At 37.6% G+C, this 27042-nt stretch overlaps 1 protein-coding gene across 2 annotated transcripts; it reads left to right on the top strand.

Annotated features, from left to right (window-relative positions):
• Positions 1-4980: 4980 nt before the first annotated feature.
• LOC122482520 (olfactory receptor 8B12-like) lies at positions 4981-12673 on the top strand. 2 transcript variants are annotated; one of them, XM_043578840.1, is made up of 2 exons: positions 4981-5902; positions 12645-12673. In XM_043578840.1, the coding sequence occupies exons 1-2, from the start codon at positions 4981-4983 to the stop codon at positions 12671-12673; spliced, it is 951 nt and encodes a 316-aa protein (XP_043434775.1). The 2 variants fall into 2 exon arrangements, with proteins under 2 accessions (XP_043434775.1, XP_043434776.1); XM_043578841.1 differs by lacking the exon at positions 12645-12673 and having other exon boundaries at positions 4981-5916.
• Positions 12674-27042: the final 14369 nt, after the last annotated feature.

Here is a 27042-nt window from a genome sequence, read left to right as displayed (position 1 = left end):
GTTGCTTGGTACCTCTCAAGACTAGTCTTTGCAGCAACTTCGGCCACTTAGCAAACTTTCCTTTCCCAGTGTCTGTAGGAAAGGGGGAAGTTTCTTCTACAAACACCATGGCCTTGACAGGCAGAAATCTTCTGGCATTATTGTGTAGACAGCGTTATCAACATATTAAAGGCTTCAAGCTTATTTTTAGTAAACCTAACTATGTGTGGTTTAAATGACTTTTTTTTGGTAGGGATAAAATGTCTGCTTATCAGAATCTCTGACCAATTATTTCAGATAGTAAAAAACTATCCCTGAAATTATGGGTTTGCCATTTGGATTTTCATTGCACTATCTTAACATGCAAGCCCATTACATTCAGCAAGTTTTTGAAAAGCATCTGTAATGTATTCATCACTCTGATAGATCATGAGTGTGTTAGTGTACCCAAAAGCTATAGGATTAAGGATTTTCCTTGAAGAAGCTTTTAATCTAGTTGGGGTTTTGGGAATATAATCTTGAAATAATGAATAGTGTAAGGCTGTATTAGACTAAGCACAGTCAGAGTAACATGGAAAAATAATGAATAGACTTGCAAGACAATGACTTAATTCGAGATTGTTTTTCACTTCTTTTTTCCTTGCACCCTTGGTAACATTATTTATCCCTTACTCTTAAAATTTTCTCTACCTTGACCTCTGTGACATTTTATAAAGGCAACTAATGTTTACTAAATGAATATTCATGGGAGTATAATTCAATCTTCACAAATATCTGCAAGTTTGGTATTATCATTATGATTTTTAGATCAAGACACTGAGTATTAATTAGGTTAGGTAAGTACTCAAGTTCATCCAGGAAATAAGGAATACACTTGGGGTTTAATTCTAGGTTTGTTTTCTCCATTTCTTGCTCTTAATTGCTATGCTTGCTGTTTTTTTGACATTTCTGTTGGTCAGTGTCCTTCTCCCCTTATTTATTGGCATTTTCACCAGGTTCACACTTTGCCCTTAACTATTCTGTCTTTAAACAGTACTCCCTGAAGCAGTGTTCCTATGTTTCCTCTATTCAATTTTTATCTTAATCTCTTATGTTAAATCTCTGATTTTCAATTTTCTTCTTCTTTCTGGTCGTTGTTTGGAAGTCCTGCCAGCATTTGATGATCTTGTCTAAAATCCAGCTCTTTACTCTTCCACCTCCTTATTTTCCCATTTCTATCATGGGCAGGGATTGGAAATTTAACCACATTTGATGTGTGCCTCTTCTCTGTTGTTCTTTCTCAAACCATTGAGATGTGAAATCCTGTTTGGTGCTTCACCATAATATCATAATATGTGGCACTGTTTATCTTTTGCTGTTTATACAGCTTATGTAAAAGTTTTAAAGTTGATTCCCTGCTGCTGGTTTCTTTCTGTTCTAGCCCATTCTGAAATTACCTTCATCCAAGGATATAGTTATTACTATTACCATAGTAAATAACAAATTTTATTTATGTACTGAAACTCTAAAAATAATATACATATGTATCATTTAAATAATAATAATAATAATAATAATAATAATAAGCAGATTTTTGTATCTTCTTTGTGCCAGAAGGTACATCTTTCACTCATGAAAATAACACTTTGAGTTGTGGTTCTTTTCCTCATTTTAAGATTAAAAATTAGAAACTTAAGGAAGGTTGAATTTCCAAGCTCACACAGCTACTTGGATGCAGAACTACGATTTATGCTGAAGTCCACCAGATTCCAAAGTTTATGCTCTGAAAACTTCTCATTTAACTGGGATATATTTCAGAGTGACAGAGAACATTACTAATAATTTGGGGGGGTGGATAAGAGACATAAACTGGGACTGTCTTAGAGCAACCAGGACTTAGAATAACGTTATCAATTCTATTCTCTACTTTCTCACCATTGGTTATACTCAGATAAGTAATGAAGAGGTTGAGAGAACATCTACTTTTGGAGGAAGGGACATATGGTTATGTAGTCGATGAGCTCAGAGATGACCACAGGACAGTCTCTTGAAATATCCAGAAAAAAAAATCCTATTGGGTACCCAGGAAGGGACCTTAAGAGAGCATTGAAAAATAAAGACACAAATTTGAGAGCCATATATATGGTGGGATAGTGGAAGCCATGAAACAAATGAGTTCATCAAGAATTTAAGGAAGTAGGGGTTGCCTGGGTGGCTCAGTTGGTTAAGCGTCGGACTCTTGGTTTTGGCTCAGGTCATGATCTCACTATTTGCAAGTTTGAACCCCTTGTTGGGCTCTGTCCTGGCAGTGTGGAGCCTGCTTGGGATTCTCTCTCCCCCTCTCTCTGCCCCTCCTGCTCTTGTGCTGTCTCTGGTTTTCTCAAAATAAATAAGTAAACTTAAAAAAAGAATTTAAGGAAGTAGGGGTGCCTGGGTGGCTCAATCGGTTAAGTGTCCAGCTTTGGTTCAGGTCATGATCTCATGGTTGGTGAGTTTGAGCCCCGCGTTGGACTCTGTGCTGACAGTGCAGAGCCTGCTTGAGATTCTCTCTCGGCCTCTCTCTCTGCCCCTCCTCTGATTGCTCTCTCTCTCTCTTTCAAAATAAATAAATAAACTTAAAAAATCAATTTAACAGTAACTATTAGACACATCATTACTGAAAGATGAATTTAATTCTGCTTTGTCAGAAGCTAATCAAAGCTACATCATTCACGTGGGGTCCTCTCAGCTGCCACCTCTTCTCTCTGGACAGATTTGTGCTTCTTACTAAAGCTGGGAATCCTATGTTACATAGGGATTGGTTTGGGACCATTCTTGTGCAACTTTGATGATCTACTAGAAACCTGAGAGCCAGTGCACATGCATGAGACATATATGCAAGGGTATTTTAATGTATGTAAATCTTCACATGCTCCATAATGTTGCATTTATAATGTATAGTTTAAATTAGAAACAAATATAAGAAGGAAGCCATTTCAGAGATTCAAGTTTTTGAAAGGCAAAAGTACTATACAAGTGGAAAAGGCAAACAGCTTTTTCGTTCTCTGCTGTACTGGAACAAAGTCATCAGGTAACATGGCTTTAGAAAAGCTCTGTTGAAGATACATTTGGAAATGAGGTTGCCATGGCAACAGTCTCTGAGGCAACAAAATCCCCCTAGAGCTTTCAGAGAACCCCTAACTTCTTTGAATTTGGTTCTCAAGAAGAGCTTAATTTCATTTCATTTTAATATGAACTGCTTTTCTCTGTTTGTAACTTTTGCGCAATGGGATTGAGAACAAGGACTGGGACTCACTGGAGTTACTTTGGGATGTGTTAATTCTAAGTGTAAATCAAAAGATGTGTGTGCACACACTCACAAACGTACACAGGCATGTGCACAGCAGTTTTAGTAGAACTTTCCTGGAGGAAGAGGAACTTCTGCCTTTGTATTTTGACTTCATAACTTCCCTAACAGGACTTTTGTCATTAACCCAGGCCCAAAAACCTATTTAATCCATTGGCACACTGAAGCTCAAATTTCCCCAGATCAAGATTTCTTTCTTGGGTATGAAATCTGTCTTCCTTATTATTATAAGGGACCCTGGTAAGGGGTGTTGAGCGCAAGTTGACACACAAACCTTTATTAGTCTCTGTATGAGTGAAATCACTTCCCGAGAACTATTTTGACAATGTGTGCAGTAGTGGTAGTAGCCAGCAGTGGTGTCTGGAGACAAAATTGGGTGTTTTCAGTAACATACAGCAAGTACTTTGTGTTTGCTTAAGAAGCCCAGCAAGGTCCCTGACCGCTATGAAGTTTCGAGTTGGATAGATTAGAATTTGACTCAAGATTTTTGGAACCTACAAGCTGTGTGTGTTCCTCACTTTTAAAGTGAATATTTATAGATCTAATATACAAAGCTGTTGTGAGGAATAAAGAGGTAAAATTCTTTGTGCATTGCTTTGGATCCTTCATACGAGGGTAGTGGGTTGATATGGTGTTTGGTACACAGTAAGGGCTTAATACAGGGTTGCAATTAGCATTTTTCCCATGATGCTTTGCTATAATTAATAGCTTAAAAAGATGTAATCACAATGAAAAAATGTAACCACAGGTCTTTAAAAGCCACATCAATGGGGCGCCTGGGTGGCTCAGTCGGTTGAGCGTCCGACTTCGGCTCAGGTCACGATCTCCCCGTATGTGAGTTTGAGCCCCGCGTCGGGCTCTGTGCTGACCGCTCAGAGCCTGGAGCCTGTTTCAGATTCTGTGTCTTCCTCTCTCTCTGACCCTCCCCCGTTCATGCTCTGTCTCTCTCTGTCTCAAAAATAAATAAACATTAAAAAAATAAAAAAAAAAAGCCACATCAAGCATTACCAAGGGGGGTAAACAAACATTTCTTCTTCCTTTGGGAAGTGGGTCTCTGGAGCAGTGATCCTGAGGGAGTCTCTGTAACTACGTCACTGAGATTAGTCTCTTGTTATCCATGGGCATTTGGAAAGGATGCTGTCTCATCCCCGGAATTTGGACAAGAGACTTGCAGCAAAGCCACAATCAAAGATCAAGTTCTTCAGCGCAGCAAGATAAATTAGAGGTTTCGCTCCTCAAAGTAGAGAAGCAGAAGCAGAGGGTCTGAGCTCTGGGTTGTCACTTGCTTTTCATCGGGGCCAGTTGAGTCTCCATGAAAGAGATGGATGAGAGCCAGTGGAGAACAGCACTGTGACTCCAAGCAGAGGAGGGTGAGTGCCTGCCCGCCCTGGTCTGTCCTCTAGCAGAGTGGGTAAAAGCTCAAAGCCCAGGAGCCAGACCACCTGAGTTCACCTCCTGCTGTAACTTAGTAGCATCAGGACTTGTGCAAGTCCCTTAGGTCCAGTGTCCTCATCTGTGAAATGGGGATACTCATAATGCCACACAACATTTAGAACAGTGCCAGTAAATGTTCCCATTCTTGTCTTCTCCATGTCAGCCCCTTAAATTCCATGGTGTGTGGCTTCTCTCTGTCTCAGTGACTCTTCTTTTTCCCTTACAGACTCTTCTGGAGGAGAATGGCTACAGATAATGCCTCCTCTGTGACAGAGTTTATCCTCGCAGGCTTAACAGATGAGCCAGAACTCCAGATGCCCCTCTTCTTCCTGTTTCTAGGTTTCTACACGGTCACTGTGGTGGGGAACTTGGGCCTGATAACCCTGATTGGGCTGAATTCTCACCTTCATATTCCCATGTACTTTTTCCTCTTCAACTTGTCCTTCATAGATTTTAGTTTCTCTACTGCCATCATCCCCAAAATGCTAATGAGTTTTGTCTCCAAGAAGAACATCATTTCCTATGCAGGGTGTATGACTCAGCTCTTTTTCTTTTGCTTTTTTGTCTTTTCTGAATCCTACATCCTGTCAGCGATGGCATATGACCGCTATGTCGCCATCTGTAAACCACTGCTGTACATGGTCACTGTGTCTTCTCAGGTGTGTTTACTCCTTTTACTGGGTGTCTATGGGATGGGGATTTTGGGAGCTGTGGCCCATACAGGAAATATATTATTTCTGACATTTTGTTCTGACAACCTTGTTAATCACTATATGTGTGACATCCTTCCCCTCCTTGAGCTCTCTTGCAACAGCTCTTACATAAATGTACTAATTGTCTTTATTGTTGTGACCATTGGCATTGGGGTGCCCATTGTTGCCATTTTTATATCTTATGGTTTCATTATTTCTAGCATTTTCCACATTAGCTCCACTGAAGGCAGGTCCAAGGCCTTCAGTACCTGCAGTTCTCACATAATTGCAGTTTCTCTTTTCTTTGGATCAGGAGCTTTTATGTACCTCAAGCCACCTTCTATTTTACCCCTTGACCAGGGGAAAGTGTCTTCCTTGTTCTACACCATTGTTGTGCCAATGTTCAACCCATTAATCTACAGTCTGAGGACTAAGGATGTCAAAGTTGCCCTGAGGAAAACTGTGGGCAGAATAACCTTCTCTTGAAAAAAATATTAGAAATTTAGATAAGTGATCCAAGGATTTTTTTTATTGGAGTGTTTTTATTACTATTGTTATGATTACTTTTTTCATTGAGGACTCCAAGCACCAGTGCTGTCTTTCTGTACTATATGGTAGAGGAAATTTTAACGTTTTTTCCCCAATGGATTGATTCTCCCTTACCCTAATCCCCCAATTTTTCCTTCTTTATTTTATGAAAAATAATTGCTGCAATTACAGAGTATTCAACACTGAGTGGGGCTTAGGAATCATTCGGTCTAGTGCCTTTTTATAATACATTGCACTTTGCAGAGTCAGAAATGTTTGTATGTTGCGCAAGAACATAAAACTATCTGGAACTGAAATCGTTGCTTGAATCCCGATCCAGTTTGTTTTTCCCTTTGCCATGTTTTCTTCCCTCATCTTTTTCTTGGAAGATTTCATTTCTCATGTTGGTTGACCTAGCACATTTAAATTATGAATATATTCACAGTAATTTCATGCTACTTTTCACAGGATAATTTTAATATATCACATTTTGCAAGAGAGTAGGAGGTGAAAAATTTTGTTGAGTTGGTCTTGGCAAAATGACAAGATCAGTGTTTGATGAATTTTGCAGTGTGTAAGTGGAAAGTATGTTAGATTTCAGAGAGAGGCAAGTATGGTGACCAATGACTTGGTGGGTGGAGCCCTACGGACATAGTTTAGTGAATTAAAACTTCCAGAAGAGAGAAACTTATTTTTATGGGGTGTAAAGACGTGTGGTAGAGGAGTCATATATTATTTCAAGACTAACAGAGAAGGAATTTGGAGTCTTATTTCAAGGGTTACCTTGGCTGTGGTCCAAAATAACTGGGTGCTGCACTATCCAAAATGGTAGTCACTAGTGATATATGGTATTGAGCATTGAAACTGAGACATACTATAAGTGTGTAATGTAAAGTACATGTAATTGTACAATGTAATTGTAAAGTACACACTGGATCTTTGAAGGAGTAATATGAAAAACTGTAAAATATCTCATTGCAACTTTTTATGTTGATTACATGTAGAAGTAACATTTTGGATATATTACAGTAAATAAAATATATTATTAAAATGAATTTACCTGTTTAGCTTTTTTATTTATTTATTTTTTAATTTTTTTTTCAACTTTTTAAATTTATTTTTGGGACAGAGAGAGACAGAGCATGAACGGGGGAGGGGCAGAGAGAGAGGGAGACACAGAATCGGAAACAGGCTCCAGGCTCTGAGCCATCAGCCCAGAGCCTGACGCGGGGCTCGAACCCACGGACCGCGAGATCGTGACCTGGCTGAAGTCGGACGCTTAACTGACTGCGCCACCCAGGCGCCCCTGTTTAGCTTTTTTAAATGTGTCTACTAGGGGCTGAGAATTACAAATGTGGCTTAAATTATATTTTTAGTAAATGACACTGGTCTGGAGGATGTAACAGAGCACCAGGTAGCTGTGCGGACACATTTAGTTATGAAGGCAGCACCAACCTGTTGCTTATTAGGAGAGGCAAGTGCTATTGAATTTTCAGTCATTGTAGATAGCCATCATATTCTAATAATGGGGCACATGGGGAAGGGATGGTGATCTCAGGATAAGTTCATAAATCCACAGTATTATGTAATGAGAAATATAGCATTATATAAAAAATCAAAGGAACAATTTGTGTGTGTGTGTGTGCGTGTGTGTGTGTGCATGTGTGTGTGTGTGTGTGTGTGTAAACTCACCATTAGTGGTAAGATTTCTTTGGGAAGTAATGAGAAGTGCCATGCTGGGGAAATATTTTTATTTATGAACTTTTCCTGAGGAAAGTTCTATTCCAGTGAGAAATAAGGGAAGTGTGGATAAATGTTTAGTTTTGCCTTTTGATTCTGGTCAGTATTGCTGCAAAGAAAATAAGAAACACATGGGGAGAATTATACTTTAGATGAGACTAAATAGATACCTGAATTCAGGGAACCTAGAATTTAGGCATGGGGTGGTGTAATAGGTGTGTATTGGGTATGCGGCACAATGTAGGTAATGAAAGAAAACAGAAACCTTCCTTTAAAACTTTTTGTAGCCTAACTTTCATATAGCAAAGTATGCAGATCTTAAGTGTATAGCTCATTGAATTTTTGCATATGTATATGTAACCACAGACTAGATAATGATGTAAAACATTTCCATCCACTTTAGAAGGCTTCCTTTTGCTCCTTTCCAGTAAATACTACCTGCCCTCAAATCCCACCCCCCCTACCCAGAGTTTATCTACTCTCCTGACTTTTATTATCATAGATTAGTTTTGCCTATGTTTGAACTTCACATAAACACATACTCTGTTGTTTCTGGCTTCTTTATCTCAGCATAATAATGACTGTGATACTCATCTATAGTGTTGCATATACAGATATATATACTTTTTATTGTTATGTGGTATTCCATTATGTGAATATACAACTATTTAGCCTGTTAATTGAACTGGTCAAGTTTCAGACCTATTGGTTTTGTTTGTTTTTTTTATTTATTTTTTAAATTTACATCTAAGTTAGTTAGCATATAGTGCAACAATGATTTCAGAAGTAGATTCCTTAATGCCCCTTACCCATTTAGCCCATCCCCTCTCCCACAACTGCTCTAGTAACCCTGTTTGTTCTCTATATTTAAGAATCTTTTATGTTGTGTCCCCCTCCCTGTTTTTATGTTATTTTTTCTTCCCTTCCCTTATGTTCATCTGTTTTGTCTCTTAAAGGCCTCATATGAATGAAGTCATATGATACTTGTCTTTCTCTGACTGACTAATTTCACTTAGCATAATACCCTTTAGTTCCATCCGCGTAGTTGCAAATGGCAAGATTTCATTCTTTTTGATTGCTGAATAATACTCCATTGTATATGTCTGTCTATCTATCTATGTATCTATCTATTTATCTATCTATCCCACATCTTATTTATCCATTCATCCATCAATTTTAGCTCTATTGTTAATAAAGCTTCTACAAAAATTTTTAAACATGGATTTTTAAAGTTTATTTATTTATTTTGAGAGAGAGAGAGAGCACGCAGGGGAGGGGCAAGAGAGAGAGGGAAAGAGAGAATCTCAAGCAGGCTCCACGTTGTCAGCGTGGAGCCTGACACAGGGCTTGATCCTACTAACTGTGAGATCATGACCTGAGCTGAAATCAGGAGTCAGATGCTCAAGACTGAGTCACCCAGGTACCCCTGAACATGCATTTTGATTGAACTATGCAAACATTTCTTTTGGATATACACTTAGATGTGGATTTTCTGGATAATAGAGTAGGTCTATATTTAGCTTTTATAAATACTGCTAAAGTGTTTTAAAAAACATTTGAGTCAGTTGGCACTGCTGGCAACAATGTCTGAGAGTTCCAGTTGCTCCACATCCTTATTAACACTTAGTATTTGCATTTTACCCATTCTGGTGTGTGTAAGAAAATGCCTTTTAATTTTTATTTTCCTGATGTCAAGCACCTTTTAATACGTGTATTGGCTGTTTGGATATCTTAAAAATTTTTTTTAATGTTTATTTATTTTTGAGAGAGGGAGAGAGAGAGCGAGCATGAGCAGGGGAGGGGCAGAGAGAGAGAGAGAGAAGAGAGGGAGATGCAGAATCTAAAGCAGGCTCCAGGCTCTGTGCTGACAGTGCAAAGCCCAATACAGGGCTTGAGACCATGAACCGTGAGATCATGACCTGAGCCGAAGTCAGATGCTTAATGGACGGAGCCACCCAGGCATCCCTGGATATCTTTTTCCATGAAGAAATTACCCAAATCTTTTGGTCATTTGAAAACTAGCGTTGTTAGCTGCTTTCCTATTGACTTGAAGGAATTAAAATTCTACATTTAAATACTTATATGTGTAAGTGTATAAATGTATGTGTACTATATATATGTGCATGTACGAGTATTATGTCAGTAATACATACATATATAATGCATACACACATCTGTATGTCAATCTGTCTCTCTATATCTCTTGTCTCCAGAACATTTATTCTAAATGATATCTTTGGATAGTGGATTTTTTTTTTAATTTTAATGTTTATTTTTGAGAGAGACAGAGCATGAGTGGGGGAGGGGCAGAGAGAGAGGTAGACACAGAACCTGAAGCAGGTTCCAGGCTCTGAGCTGTCAGCACAGAGACAGACATGGGGCTCAAACCCACGAACCCCCCAAGATCATGACTTGAGCTGAAGTTGGACGCTTAACTGACTGAGCCACCCAGGTGCCCCAATAGTAGATGTTCTTAATTTTGATGAAGTTTGATTTATCAGTTTTGCCTTTTATGGTTAGTTCTGTGTCCTGTTTAAGAGATAGTTTACTGTTCTTCTTGAGGTCAGAAGAAGAGTGATGTGAAAGGGTGTGAGTGAGAAAGAAGACATAATAGACCTGTGGCATTCTAGCCCTGTGAAAATTTTGGATCTCCTGATCTTCTGGCTCCACCCCACAGAGACAGAATGTGAACTGGGTTTTAGGCTCTGAGCTGTCAGCAGAGTCTAACACAGGGCTTGAACTCACAAACCCGTGAGATCATGACCTGAGGCGAAGTGGGACACTTAACTGGCTGAGCCACTCAGGTGTCCTGCCCCCCCAATTTTTTTTATGTTTATTTTATTTTTGAGACAGGGGAGGGACAGAGAGAGCCAGAGACACAGAATCTGAAGCAGGCTCTAAGTTCTGAGCTGTCAACACAGAGCCCAATGTGGGATTCAAAGTCAAGAGCCACCAGATCATTACCTGAGTCAAAGTCAGATGCTTAACCAACTAAGCCAACCAGGTGCCCCATGTTTTAACTTTTTAAGAAAGTGCCAGACTGTTTTCCAAAGTGGTTGTACCATTTTACACTTTCACCAGTAGTGTTTGAAATTTTCAGTCCTCCATATCGTCACTAACACTTGGCATGGCCCACTTTTTAACTGAAGACATTTTAGCAGGTGTATAGGGGTGTCTCATGGTAGTTTTAATGTTTATTTATTTATTTTTGAAAGAGAGATAGAGAGGAAGAGAGAGAGGGAGACAGAGCATCCCAAGCAGGATCTGTGCCGTCAGAGCAGAGCCTGACCTGGGGCACATAGTGGTTTTAATTTTCATCTCCCTAGTAACTAATGATGATGAGTATCTTTCTATGTTATCATTTGTCATCCATATATCTTTTTGTGTGTGTGTGTGAAATGTCTATCCCACCTATTTGCCCATTTTAAGGTAGGCTGTTTATTTCTTGTTACTGAGATCTCAAGGGTCTTTATATATCCTGAATTCAAGTCCTTTACTAAATATGAGATTTTCAAATAGTCCATGGCTTATGTTTTCATTCTATTAACAGATCTTAATGTTCATGAAATCCACCTCATCATTTTTTTCTTTTGTGAACTGTAGCTTTGTTGTCGTATTCAAGAACTTGTTCCTTAAAAAAACATCATAAGGAACCACCTCCCCCCCCCCACCAAATCATAAGGATTTTCTCCCGTATTTTATTCTGGAAGTTTTATGGGTTTTCACATTTGGGTCTATAGTCCGTGGAGTTATTTTTTATATACAGTTGAGTTGTGGATCAAAGTGTTTTTTTGGTGTGTGTGTGTTTTTGCACATCTGTGTCCAGCAACTGTTCTTTTACTTTTGTTAAAAATCAATTGTTTCTGTTTTTTACATTCTGTTCCCTTTGTCTGCTTGTCTATCTTGATGTCAATACCACACAGTTTTGATTACTGTAACTTTATAATAATTCTTAAAATGAGTCAGTATAAGTCTTCTAACTTCATTCACCTTTTTCAAAGTTATTTTGGTTTTTTAGGTCCTTCGAGTTTTCATATGAATGTTAGGATCAGTTTGTAAATTCCCACAAAATAACCTCCTGAGATTTTGATTGGGATTTTATTGAATCTGTGAATCTTTTTGGGAGAATTAACATTTGTTTTCCCTTTAGCAATAAATGGGAATGCCTACTTTCTTTTGTCTCTCCAACATAGTACATTCTCAAAAATTTCAATTTTTCCAACCTAAAAGATTAAAAACAATTTTCAAGTATAGTTAGAATGAGCATTTCTCTACTAATGAGAAACATTAGAGGTATTTTCATATATTTAATGGCTGTTGGTATTACATCACACCTTCGTCACTTTTCTGCTGGATTTTGGTCTCAATTTTTAGAAGGACTACATATTATGCATATTAGCTTTTTGTTTGGGGTATAAGGTGCATACATTTTCCTCTCATTTTGTGATTTGGCTTTTCCTTATAAAATTTAAAAATTCATGTTCTTAATCTTTTGTTTCATATATTTTAGTCATATTTAGAAATGCTTTCTTTCCTCTAGGGTTATAAAGAAATTCACTCTTTTTTTGTTTTTCAAAATGTTTGTATGATTTCATTTTTTTACATTTGGATGTCTGATCTTTTTACAAATTGTACCAGTATATGGTGTGAGGAATGGATCCAAATTTATCTTTTTCCATATGGCTATCCAGTTGTTCTATCGCCATTTATAAAAAAAAAAAGTCCATTTTTTCCCTGCTGAGCTGAGCTGCTGCCTTAATTGCATACTAAGTTTCATAGACACTTGAGTTATTTCTGTGTTTTCTATTCTGTTCTATTTGTCTGCTAGTCTAGTCATGAGCCAATACCACACTGCTTTAATTATAGGAGCTTCATAATGTTTTCATATCTTGAATGTAATTTCCCACATATTGTTATTCTTTTTTAGGGTTTTCCTGGTTATTCATTTTTTAACCATAATGTTTATAATCTATGAAGGTCCAAAAAGAAAACAAAACAAAATAACAGAACACAACACAAAACAAAACAAGCCTCCGGGCATGTTTAGTGATTGCATCCTAAACTTCTTATAAGTAAACTTAGGGAGAATTGACATCTTTGAATCTTGAGACTTCCAACATGAAGTATAGTATGTCTTCCTATTTTCTTTTAGGTCTACTTTAGTATCTTTTAGGAGTGTTTCATAATTTTCCTCATCTTTGTTTTTCACCTTTCTTATTAGATTTATGGTTGGGAATTTTATTGTATTTTATTTTTGCTGTATTTTTGCTGCTATCTTTCATTATATCTTCTGATTATTATTTGCATATATGAATTCTATTGAATTCTATGCTAATTTTATACTTTGCAATATAACTTATTTTTGTACAAGTTTTCCCATGGATTCTTTCAGGTTTTGCAAAATGTAATAAAATCTTCTATAAATAGAGATAATTTTACCTGTTTTCTTCTGGTTATTATGCCTCCTATCCCTTTGCCATTTATAATTGCATTTTCTAATACCGTTAATACAGTGTTAAGTAACAGTTGAGACTGTAGGCATCTCAGATTAACTTCTGCTTCTAATTAGGAAAGCCTCTAAAGTTTTCAAATTAAATTGTTGGCATTTTATATATTTATTTTACACATTTTATCATCTTAAAGAAGCATCTGTCAGGGGGCACCTGCTTGCCTTGGTAAACCATGTGACTCTTGATCTCAAAGTCCTGAGTTGAAGCCCCACATTGAGTGTAAAGCTTATTTAAAAAAAAAAAGACAGTATCCATCATTCCCTGATTCAAATAAGTATTTTAAAAGTATGAATAGATATTGAACTTTGTCAACTTTTTTTTCATTTTTTGGGATTTTATTTCCTCAAAATTTCATCTTACATATTTAATCTCTCCACCTCTACAGACTCTTCTATTTCTAAGCATATCCAAACCTGCTTAAAATTTTTTATTTAAAAATTTCCTTTGATCCTCTTTTTCTCTCCCCCCTTTTCTGTCCACAATTAGAAACAGTAACAAGTGCTTCTTCTCCATAGTCACAATCTCAATGCTAATTTTTGGTTATGTTATATATGCAATTTCTTGCCCATGTCTCTCTCTGTACTCCAGTGTCAGAGTGTAACACCCTGTTCAGAGGCATTTGTATTGCAAAACCTGACTTTTCCGTGTCAATGAGGACTTCATGTATGATTTTCAGAACATCCTTGAACCCTGGGTTCAGTTCCTGTTTATGTGTCTTGATTACTGTCCTGAAATTTAGGTATGAGATCACCAGGAGGAAGGAGTCACTGTGTCTGACATGAACTTGAAGGTGTTATGTCTACTCCAATTTTTCAGTGTGTGAGAAGTTTCAGGTATGCAAGATGCATAGCTTAGATATCTGTTGTAAAACACAGCACTTCTAGTTAACTATACTGTATTGTACACTTACAAACTTGTAACAAGAGTAGATCTCGTGTTAAGTGACCTTACCACTGCCACTCCCCCACCCCCCCAACAAAAACAACAACTAAGAGACAGAAACAAGGAACATAATAAACTTCAGTATATTCCATGTCATTTTGATGAGAAAGTATATAGCATTTTTAAAGAAAATAAATTTTAGAAAAAAATTGCACCATCATTTAATTAACACCATGTTTTAGAGGAAACTTTTTACAGCAACTGAGTATAATTGAGTTTCTGTATTCTTTTTCAAATGCAGAAATTATGGAATTATGGAATAATTATTGAATAAAAGTATGAATCATTCATATAGTGAACTTATGCCTTAGCCAAAATAATAGAGAACAGTACTCTGATTCTTGGCCTTCAAAAGTGAGGTATCTTTAGAAAAATATCACGATGGTTATTTGTCATTCTTCCCTGCTGTGTCTTCATGGCATATTACGGTTTCCACAGAACCAATGGTAGCACAGCATTTCCTCCTTTCTCTCCATGCGCAGGCTTAAAGCCCTTTTGGGGAAGCTTCCATTTTTATTTGATAGCTTTGAAGATTTTTAGATAATTTTACTGAAAAAGGCACTGTGATGAGTGCTTTGCCATGTTGAGAGAGTTAGGACCCTAACCAATTGCCAGGTCCACAGATTGTGTTACTGAAACCTGCCATCATTACAGAGGGATTCCCAGCTAGAGTCAACCCTTTACATGTCTCTGGAAAGAGGGGTTCCTGCTTCACATTCTTGGGGTGTGTGTGTGTGAAATTCTGTGCAGAAGTAAAAAATGTGCTCTATTTGTGAAAACTACAGTTTCTTGTTTATTACAGAAACTCCTCCTAGGAGAATACTGGAGGAAACTTCTTTGGGTTTCCAGTCAGATCTCGATACAGATACATGCAAAAGAAATCCCCTTTTAAATATCATGTAAATGGCACTGTGGCCATGGACAGATGATGTTTCCTTTCTTTGACTGGAGAAGAGAATCTGAGCCTGGCCTTGATCTGAAATCACGATCTTTGGTTCAGAATTGATTTCAGGATAATGCAACCTTTTATTTTCTCACCATTACAGGAAAAGTATGTATGCTTAGGGCACCCTTCTTCTTATGCCACCCAAGCCATTTTCCCTCTATGAAGTGGGAGAGCAGAGACTGTAAACTCTGTACTGCTGACACTATGCTGGACAAGGGAGGGTGGCTGTGTTGCAGCCTCCAAGTCTCTTTTTGTCCTTCTAACATGGGGATATGAAAACTAATTTGGTTCTGGGGTAGGGATGACTGAAGCAATGGAGGCAGAGATGATGTCTCTAGGTCTCTTTACAGTTCTCATTCCTTATTCAAGATAGGGTTCCTGAACCTGGGAAACTGTGGAACCTCTCTGAGATGCTGCTTCCCTGTCTTTGCTGTGAGGACTGGGTTCCCAGTGCATACCTTAGTCCAGCTTGGATTACTAGCCTCCTTGAGCTGCTGACTATGTTGGGGTCTTTTTCAAACATGGGAGTATTTTTGTAAGCGTAGAAAGAGACAAGAGATAGGCATTCCTACTGTGCTCACCTTTCCTGTGTTAAAACTAGTCCTTCTGCCATTAGAGCAAAGAGAATTCTCATGTCTGAGCCATGGAATCTGTGTGGCTTAGAAAGAGGTTCTTCCCTCCTACCTTCAGAGATGACTTCTCCAAAGAGCATGGCTATGGGAAATGTCTCAACAGTGACTACTTTTTTTTTTCCTGTTTGTTTCACAAATGGACAAGAGATCCATCCTATGCTCTTCTCCTTATTGTTACAGCATGGTCATTGTAACAGGGCTGAATTCTTTCCTTAACATCCTCATGAGCTTACCTTCTTAAACCTCTCCTACTCCTTTGTCATTTCACTTAAAATGATAATGCAATTTATATCAGAGACCATCATCATTAACTTGAAATGCAACATTCCACTCTTCCCTTTTGATTCTCTGTTGTTTAGTGACTACTACTTGGTTGTTAGCTACTATTTTATTACTTGTGGCCTGGGGTCACTATGGGATGTGTCCCTCTGGTCTGTTCTCTGCTGCAGCACGGTTTGCATTAGGATAGATATTGGTGGTGTCATGGCCCAGTTAGTGGTAATGGTCAGTCTGTTTTTCTGCAACCGCAACACCATCAAATTGCATGTGCTTCTCACCTCTTCTCACTAAACTCCTCTTTATCAGCACCTGTTTTTATTAATGGTTATTTATTCATTTACTTTGATAGAGATAGATGGGGAGAGAGTGAGACAGAGAGAGAGAGAGAGAGAGAGAGAGAGAGAGAGAGAGAGAGAGAGAGAAAGAGAACGAACAAGCAGGGGAGGGGCAGAGAGAGAGGGAGAGAGAAAAATCCCAAGCAGGCTCTGTGCTGTCCAGTGGCAGAGCCTGATGTGGGGCTTGATATCACAAACTGTGAAATCATGACCTGAGCCAAAATCAAGAGCCAGATGCTTAACAGACTGAGCCATGCAGGTGCCCCAGCACCTGTTTTATAAGCCGGTAGATTTTGTAGTCATAAGCATTATGACTGATAATCTTAATCTGTTATATACTCATCTTAATCTGTTATATACTCATCAACTTCCATTTCCTCTCTTCTGACGCAGATATAAAAGCTGATTCTTTTTCCTTGGATCAGGGAAATACTTGTACCTCAGTCTATCTCCTGGGACCAGAAGCTACAGGAGTGATTCTCAAATTTAAACATGTATCTGAATTACTTGGAAGGGTTGTTGAAATGCAGATTCCAGGACCTACCCATAGAACTTCTGATTCAGTAGGTCTGGGATAGGACTCTAGAATTTTCATTCCTAAGGAGTTCCAAGGCGATGCTGCTACTGCTGCTCTGAGAACCAACCACTGAGAACCACTGGGCTACACTATTATCTTTTACAGTAAAAGTAGCCATGCTGAACTATCTACTCAGTTCCTAGTTTTCTGACATGAAAACTCTGATATATTTCCATTGAGTTGGAGACATACTGATACATGACATACTGATATATCAAGGTGCATTTTTTTTTCAATTTTTTTTTCAGAATACATTCTGAATTCCAAACATTGCCCTTCTAACAAGTGATGGTTTTTAATTTTCCCTCAAATGTTTTTCTCTCCCCGTTTCCTTTGTTTGCATACTTCTCCCATAATCTTCATTTGGTTTCCTTCCCCTCCATCTTGGAGTGGGTTTCCCACAAGACCCTGAGATGAATATTCATGTGGAAGAGATTTGTTAGCAAGCATTCCCATGTAAATCCAGCTGAGAATGCAGAAATGAGACAGAAGAAGACTGAGAAAATGTGTGATATCAAGCAAACTCTGATGATGGGCAACCTTGGTCAAGGCTGTATGGAGTCCTTGAAGACATTGTGGGTCATGACTCAGAATCATCCTGAGCAGGGTCAGGCATCTGGAGTATTTATATCCTGATACATATCAGTCTTGGGTTCAGGGGTACTCCAAGGATTTAACTTTCCTGGCACTCCGGGCTCTCCTGTGCAAGGGAAGCACTGTCATCCTGAGTGTAGTTCTCTGGCAAATAAAAGCAGGTGCTAGCTGTTGGGAGTTAGTGAAGGCATACTTGAAGCTGGCACGCATCACAATGAGAACAGGATCCGAGAGGATGTGGGTGAAGCACTAACAAGTATTTAGTACACCTCCCAACTGGCAGAGGTATTTCTATGTTATTGATGTGACATTAAGGAGGGAAACGTTGCATCTGAATTGGCCATTTGTCATTTCTCTCCTGAGCTTTCTTCCTTTGGGAAATATTTTCTGCTCTTGATAGATAATCATGAACAGAATCCATAACACAGCATCTTTGTCTTTATCCTTAAACTTGATGTGAGTGAAATTTTGGTTTTGCTCATTGTGAATAAATGATTCCCTCTTATAAAGGAAGGGAAGAAGTATTTTTGCTGTTAGTGGCATCCTCACTTCTTCTGTCCATATTCTTCCCAGGTACTTAAAGCTGGAGCCACTGATTCCTTCTCACTTACCCTGGTATTCCTGTTCTGACAAAAACTGGCAGTTCTCCAATAGCCCTCAACCTCCTGGAAGATATTGGCAACTTCTTGCTCTCCTGGCTAGTGTCCCTGAACATGCTTTGGAAACAGAGGCATATTCCAACATTCCATTATTTCTGACCATTTAGGCCTCATTTTTAGGGCTTCATATCTGCCTATGCTGGATATTTTCGTTTTGCTCCTGTATGTCTATTCTCTATGCTTATCCAGCCTGCTGTCTTCCTAGGTGTCTAACTGATATGGATCACATTAGCAGACTTTCTTGCTCTCTCTCATTAGCAAGCAGTGTGGGAAAGAAGAGTGAGGACAAAGTATGTATTCCTCTGGCCTCCTTTCTGTGGGAGCGCTATGGGTTGCATCCATCTACCAAGAGTCACACTGAGGTCAAGTGGCTCTTCTTACACAGCTCACTCTCCTTGTCGCTAATTCAGAGCTGGAAATGGTAATAATGCCCAACTTATAGTCCTGGGTGCTGCACAGTCTCTTCTGGTTTTCCTATATTCCATGCGTACTTTGGAAATAGTTCCTGTTGTCTCTACCTAACCAAATTGCATGGGCTTGCTCTTCCCTTCACATCTTGTGGGCTCAGAGGGTCTAGCTGATGGGCTATAGAATTAGTTTTTTAAAACCTCATCTGGTCATCCCTAATCCACTCCACCAGCCCACAGGACAGAGTCACAAAGGAAAGCCAAAGAAGTAACACATCTTTCTGTCCCTCTTTCTTCACACAAATAATGGCAGAGTCGCGTGCCCTGTCCCTTCTCTGAATTCAGGAATATTACTGCATATAGGAAGTGCTGATGAATTGTTCCAAAGCAGTGTCCACACTCTCTTTTCTTGAAGTTACATATGGTTTGTAAAAGCAGCCTCCTCAAATAGCTCCCATTTTGCTTATTTACCTAAAGTTTGCATAGAATAACCTGGGTCCAGGGAAATGGCTGGGCTGAAGGGGAAATAATCTTTGAGAAGTTGTAGTCCTCACAGTTTCTAGTTACTTTTTCAAGATGATTTGAAAAATAAATATTTCAACAGTGAGACAGTTCTGAGCTATATTTATGGAACTTGGGAAGAGAGAATTTAACATATAACTATGCGCATATGTGAGATATGTAATTATATGTTTATTCACAAGAGAAAACCTGGTTTGAGTAGTTGATTCCTCCTCTCTGTAAATGCCCAGTTCTCTCTGGTCCAAAGCAGATGATTCCTCTAAAATGGGTATCTATCTTTCCATGGCCTAGGAGAGTAAAGAATGGGAAGAATCCTTTTCCTTTTTCCATATTCCTGCTCTTCTCTTCCATAAGGAAGTGGAGTGGATCGTTACAGTTGAAATGGGGAGACAGAACTGGGAATGACTGGCTAGTTCCTTTAGGTCTCCCTGTTTTGGACTGCACTGTCCTCTGGACCAATACTTGTCTCCTCTTCCCTAGTAGGGAAAGGCTGATGTATGTTTCCTCTGTGCCTGGATTCATCAAACCTTTTTGGGGAATGCAGTGAGGGAAGGAGAGAATCCCATTGTGACTATGGAGCTAAGCTATATCCTTCAGCTATATCCTTGATCTTTTTTTGAGAGGTTCCTACGTCTCATGTCTCAATCAGTTCTCTACTGAAAGAGCATGGAGTAGAATAAGGGATTATCAACCTTAACAATGCAACAATCTCCTTTCTATACATGCAGTGATTCAGCCCATACCATCACTTGCCTTTGCCCAAATATACAGGGCTTCCAGGTTTTTGTTTTTCTGAGTTGGTCTGCCTGCACTGCTCTCCTCTACCCTCTGCTGTTAACCTATGTATTATTCATGACTTGTTGCAATGTATTTCTAATATGTCATAAACCTAATAACACATTTTCTTAGTAACAGTATGATAGTAACATATAATGGGGCATGATTTTTGAATGAAAATTTAAAGTAAAATAAATTAAAGATATGGCTATTAATCTGTTATAAAAGCAAAAACATCATGTATACTAAAACATATAATTACTTTTGCATCAAAAACCAACTCTCTAATTTTAAAAAATGGGCAATGAACTACTTCCTGAACTGATTACCTAAAGAAACTGAATAAAGAGGGCCCATGAAAAATAGATATCTATGAATATATATCTGTGAATAATACAAAATGAACCTTATGATATTAACCACTTAAAATATAAATGTATGTTATATGTAAAATATTCATTTAACTAACAATAGTGTCATTAGCTTTGGTAACAATAAACAAGAATTTGGAGATGCCCTGATGGCCTTTATTATTTTATAAATTTGACTAGAAAATCTGGAAGTAATACACACACTCAATAGACACCTCTGTAGTATGTGAGCCATGTTTGTATTTCTTCCATTTTCATTACAACAGCATAACCTAGCATATTCTTTTATGAAATACCTATTGTCATAAGATGAAATGGGGAAATAGTTGTATGCTGACAGAATGGAATAATACACAGAAACAAATCTCAAAGTATTACCCTACAACAACATATGTGAACCCATTCACTGACATAATGATGAGCAAAATAAACCAAAAAACAAACCACATTAAGTTCAAGAAAAAGCAAACGCAACTTAGAAAGACAGAAATCAGAATATGGTAACATCTTGGGCTGCGGGGGGTCAGGGGTGCTCTTGACTGGAGAGTAGCATGAGGGAACTTTCTGGGATGCCAAACATGATCTATATCTTTACCTGAGTAGTGATTACAAATTGTGTTGAACTTAAGGTCTCTGCACTTTATGTATGATATACATAATATAAGGTGAAGAAAAGCATATGTGTTAGAAACAGACTGTTAAGTATGGAGAACAAACTGATGGCGACCAGAGGGGAGGGAGTGGGTGGATGGGTGAAATGGGTGAGGGGGATTAAGGAGAGCACTTGTGGTGATGAGCCCTCCTTGTGTTGTATGAAAATGTTGAACCACTATATTGTACACCTGAAACTAATATTACACTGTTTATTAACTGACTGGAATTTAAGTAAAAACTTAAAAAAAAAACCCTGGATTTTTAATAGAGTAACTCTGGGTGTAATGGCCTATGACTCTATTAGAAGACACTCCTGAATAATAAAAAAAACTAAATCTAGACACAGTTAAAGAAAAGCAAAACAACTACCTGAAGATGCTGGAAATGAACAGAAGCAGACCTGGTAGGGGGATGAGCATTCGCTTGGAGGAGGGAAGAAGGGAGCAATACCAAGTAAGTTCCCGTCTTTCTAGCTTTTTTTCCAGCACTAAGTGCAGTCTATATTGTACCCATGTGGAAAAATTCCATCTCTCTGGTGCAAAGAGCCAGATAAGTGAGGCCCCAAAATCTGAAATACTGGGGGGAAATTATGGAAACAAGTGAACCAGATAACTGAGGCCCAAAAATCTGAAATACTGAATAAAAATCTGAAATACTGGGGGAAATTATGGAAACAAGTGAACCAGAGAAGGTATCCCCAAACTAGATTCACCTGACCCTAAAACATGCATGTGCAGAACAGACTCAAATCAGATCAGATAAAGGCAAACTATGTGAACCGGTATCAGAGCTACGGCCCATGAAACAGTGTGCAGCTCAAGTCCAGACAAAAAACATTACCCAATAAAAGAAGGGAAATGAAATGCATTGGGGAAAAATAACAGAATCCAGAATCTCCACTTAATATTCATAATGTCCAGGATACAAACCAAGATTACTTGATATGGAACTAAGAAAACCTAAAACTTTCTCAAGAAAAAATCAATTATATTAGACCATAAGATAAACTAGATTTTAGAACTAACAGATAAGAATGTTAAAGCAGTTATGCCTATTGTCAATAAGGCAAAACAAAATATGTTTCCAATGAATGAAAATCTTAGACGAGGAGCGATAAATCTCAGCATAAAAATAGAAACACTAAAAAAGGAAGTTTTATAATGGAAAAATACAACTTCTGAAATAACAAAATGGATGTACTTAACAAGTAAATGGACATGACAGAAGAAAGAGGAAGTAAACTTGAAGACTGACCAACGGAAATTATCTAAGGTGAAATACAGAAAAAAAGGTTGAGTATTATGGACAGAGTCTCAGAGGCCTGTTAGAATATACCAAATGGTCAAAGATATATTTAATTGTATTATTGAAAGGAGAAAAAAGACTAATGGGACACAAAAAATATCTGAAGAAATAACCCTCTAAATGTCCCCAATCTGATGAAAGGCAGATATATTTAGATATAAGATGTTAAGTGAACACCAAACAGAACTAATACAAAGAAGCTCATATAAAGGCAAACCATAGTAAAACTGTTTAAGTCAAAGATGAAAAAACATAAAAATCAGCAAGAGAAAAACAAAATATTGCACATAAAGTACATTGGCTAATTTCTCATCAGAAACCATGGAAGCCCAAAGAGAGTATAGCAACAACTTTAAAGTGCTAAGAAAAACAACAACAAACACACTGTCAACCCAGAATTCTATATTTAGCAAAAACATTCAAGAATGAAAGCAAAATAAGGACATTTTTAGATAAGAGAAAAATAGAAGAGCTGCAATGTAAGAAATGCTTCAGGCTGAGGGAAAATGATGTCGGATGAAAACTTGGACCCTTAAACTAAAAGAAAAAAAGAATAAAAATAAGAACACCAAAAATGGAAAATATCTGAATAATATCTGGGTATATATCCCAAAGAACAAAAATGGGATCCCAAAGAAATAGTCACACACCTGTGTTCACTGCAGTGCTATTCACGATAACCAAGATGTAGAAGCATGGAAATGTCCATCAGCAGTTGAATTGGATAAAGAAAATGTGCTATATCCATACAGTGGAATATTACTCAGCCTTAAACAGAAGGAAATCCTGTCACATGCTATTACATGGATGAACCTTGAGGAAATTAGGCAAAGTGAAAGAAGCCCTTCACAAAAAGACAAATGTTGCAGGATTCTACTTATATGAGATATCTAAAGTTGTCAAACTCTCAGAAATACAAAGTAGAATGCTGGGTGCCAGAGGGCTTGGGAAAATGAAAAGGAGATTTGTTTTTCATTGAATACAGAATTTCAGTTTTACAAGATGAAAAAGTTCTAGAGATTATTGCACAAAAATGTGCACACAGTTAACACTATTGTACTGTACACTTAATGGTTAAGATAGTAAATTTTATGTTATATGTTTTTGGGCAATAAAAAAATTATCCTTATTTATGTGATTTTCTCGCAACTTGAGAAACCAATTACTCTTTAAACAAAACTATAACATTTTATTGTGTGATTTATAACATATGTAGATGTATTTTATATGTTTATAAAATTGTAAAAATATTATACATTTGTCTATAAATATGTGGCTATATAGTACATATTTATAATATTATATAATTATATGACATAATTAAATATTATACAATATGCATATTTTATATAAAATAAAATATTTTATATAAAACCAAGTATTTTATATGAAACCAAGTTACAAATATATTCAAGTGAAATTCAGGAAAAGAAAAACGGAGGTGCAAAAAACAGGAACAAGTAGAAAACAAACTAAGATGGGAGAGCCAAACTCAGACATCTCAATAACTACATTAAATCTTAATTAGTTAAGAAGGAAGAAATTGTTATGTGGATTATAAACACATAAACAAAATAACAAGACCTCGCTCTGTGCCATCTACACGGGAAACACTTTATTATTTTTTTTAATTAAAAATATTTTTTTTAATGTTTGTTTATTTTTGAGAGAGAGACAGAGTGTGAGTGGGGGAGGGGCAGAGAGAGGGACACACAGAATCCAAAGCAGGCTCCAGGCTCTGAGCTGTCAGCACAGAGCCTGACCTGGGGCTCAACATCATGAACCATTAGATCATGACCTGAGCCAAAGTTGGACTGTCAATCGACAGAGCCACACAGGGGCCCCTACCTGGGACACACTTTAAAATACAGAGACACAGAAGGGCAAAAGTAAATGAATGAAAACAACATATGCCGTATAAAAAGGAAGCACAAGAAGGCTGGATTGGTTATATTAATGCTAGATGAAATAGATTTTTAAAAGGTATGTTACTGGAGAGAAGGAAGATGCTTCATAATGACAAAAGGAACAATGCGTCAGGGATCATAATAGATATATACCCCAAAACAGAGTTTCAAAATATACAAAGCAAAACTTGACAGAATTAAAGGGAGAAATACATGTAATTTTATGGTCACAGTTAGCACCTCTCTCAGAAATTTATAGAAAAACTAAACATAAACAATTTTATCCATAGTCTGAAGAGTTCTATCACCTTGACATAATCGATAGTTTGTACACCCAACAATGGCAGAATACACACATTTTTTCAAATGCATATATTATGTTTGCAATAATAGTCTATATTCCACAGCACTGAACGGATTTCAATAGATTTTTAAAAGTTGGAGTCATACTGCTGGGAGTTTACTCCATGGTATTGCTGTCTTCACATCCATTTTGTTTGACTAAGCAGCCTGTAAGCACCTTAAACTGACCCTAGCCCCCCATGCAAGCATATGCCCTAAATACAGGCCTGCAGAATCACTGGTAAATGTTAAGTTCTGATATGACTTCTTCAACAGCCCTTATGCTGAACCATCTGCCCAGCCTCCTAAGGCCTTCCCCTTGTGTACCCTTGGAATAAGACCCCTGTGGGGGCGCCTGGGTGGCGCAGTCGGTTAAGCGTCCGACTTCAGCCAGGTCACGATCTCGCGGTCCGTGAGTTCGAGCCCCACGTCAGGCTCTGGGCTGATGGCTCAGAGCCTGGAGCCTGTTTCCGATTCTGTGTCTCCCTCTCTCTCTGCCCCTCCCCCATTCATGCTCTGTCTCTCTCTGTCCCAAAAATAAATAAACGTTGAAAAAAAAAAATTAAAAAAAAAAAAAGACCCCTGTGGAGCTTTCCAAAACCCCATTCTTTTGGTTTGAACTGAGAAATCTGGCCTTAGCCTGGGAACCCCAAAACACTCCACCATGGATCATAACTAAGGTGTGTCCAGGTCCTAACACTCTATCTATACTCTGCCTTGACCTTCTTGTGTGGCCCCTCAAGGTATGTCATGTACTTCCTCTAGGATTTGTAATAAACTTCTTTATTTCAATTTCCCTTGTGGTCTGCTATTGAACCTTATCATCTGGCATCCTGTACTCCACTTAACAAATGTTAATTTAAAAAGATCAACAAGGTTGGAAATTAGGAGCATAAAACAATAAGGAGAACCCTCAAATTTTAGAAATTAAATCATGTATTTCTACATAATAATTGGATTAAAAAGGATATATTACAAGAGAAGTTGGAAAATTTTTAGAGCTGACTGATCCTAAAAATATACATATCAAAACTTGAGAGTAGTTAAGTAGTACATAGAGGGAAATTTATAGCTTAATACCAACATTAGAAGATATTAATTAAATCTAAGTTTCTGCTACCTTGAAAAATTAAACCCAAAATTAAACCGAAAGTGTCCAAATTAAACCCAAAAGCGAGAACAAGGAAATAAAAAGAACAGAAATCAATGAAACAGAAACCAGCAAACCAGTGAAGAAAAATAAATATAACCAAAAGCTGTCCTTTGAAGAGATGAGTAAAACTGGTAAGCATCTAGCCATACTAATCAAGAAAAATAATAGAGAAGACACAAATTACTGATATGAGATGAAAGTGGAGACATCAATGAAGATTCTACCCACATTAAAGAATCATAAACATAAATCACAATCATAACATTGTGCCATTGAATTAGACAATGTAGAGGAAGGGGACACATTTCTTGAAAGACACAATTACAAAAAGACTGACCAAATGAAGAAAGAGAAAATATTAGCAGCTCAGCAACTATTAAAGAAAGTGAATTTTATTTTTATTTATTTTTGTTAAACTTTATTTATTTTGAGAGAAAGTGTGAGTGGGGCGGTGGCAGAGGGAGCGGGAGAGAGAGAATCCCAAGCAGTCTCCAAGCTCAGCTCATGCTCAGCAAAGAGCCCAATGCAGGGCTCAATCCCACCAACCATGAGATCGTGACATGAGTCAAAGTCAAGAGTCAAACACTTAACCGACTGAGTTACCCAGCTGCCCCAAAGAAATTGAATTTTATGTTTATTTATTTTTGAGAGGGAGACAGAGAGAGAGAAAGAGGGGCAGAGCCCCAATGTGGGCTCTGCACTGACAGCAGAGAGTCTGATGTGGAGCTCAAACTCACAAACCGTGATATCATGACCTGAGCCAAAGTCTGACGCTCAACCAACTGAGCACCCAGGGGCCCCAGAAACTGAATTTTAGTAGAAAGTCTTCCCACAAAGAAACTTGAAGCCAACCTGATAGATTGATAATTGATAGAATTAACTTATGAAAAATAACAATAAGTTAATTCTATCAAACACTTAGGGTAAAAATAATTCCAACTGTACATATGGTCTTTCAGAAATAAAAAAAGAAGGGACTATTTCCCAAATCTCCAGGAGGCCTTTGTTATTTTGAGTCCCAAATCTGGCAAAGACATCACAAGAAAACACAGATCAATATTCCTTGTAAACAAAGATTTATAAATCCTTAATAAAATAAAACATTAGCAATTTGAATCTAACAATGTATAAAAGCATAATATATCATGATAAAATTTCTTCTGGGAATGCATTTTTTAAAAGATTTTTTTAACATTTATTTATTTATTTATGTATTTTATTTATTTATGTATTTATTTTTTAATTTTTTTTAATATATGAAATTTATTGTCAAATTGGTTTCCATACAATACCCAGTGCTCATCCCAAAAGATGCCCTCTTCAATGCCCATCACCTACCCTCCCTTCCCTCCCACCCCCCATCAACCCTCAGTTTGTTCTCCGTTTTTAAGAGTCTCTTATGCTCTGGCTCTCTCCCACTCTAACCTCTTTT

This window comes from Prionailurus bengalensis, chromosome D1, assembly GCF_016509475.1.
Source record: "Prionailurus bengalensis isolate Pbe53 chromosome D1, Fcat_Pben_1.1_paternal_pri, whole genome shotgun sequence".
In the NCBI taxonomy this organism is placed as follows: Eukaryota; Metazoa; Chordata; class Mammalia; order Carnivora; family Felidae; genus Prionailurus; species Prionailurus bengalensis.
Note: the sequence above shows the minus strand (reverse complement) of the source record. Positions and strands in the feature narration are given on the sequence as shown.

Coding starts and splice junctions, on each gene's coding strand:
- LOC122482520 (XM_043578840.1), top strand. CDS start 4,981: ATGGCTACAGATAATGCCTCCTCTGTGACAGAGTTTATCCTCGCAGGC. Junction 5,903..12,644: donor GAGGAAAACTGTGGGCAGAA/TAACCTTCTCTT, acceptor CTGGTTATTCAT/TTTTTAACCATAATGTTTAT.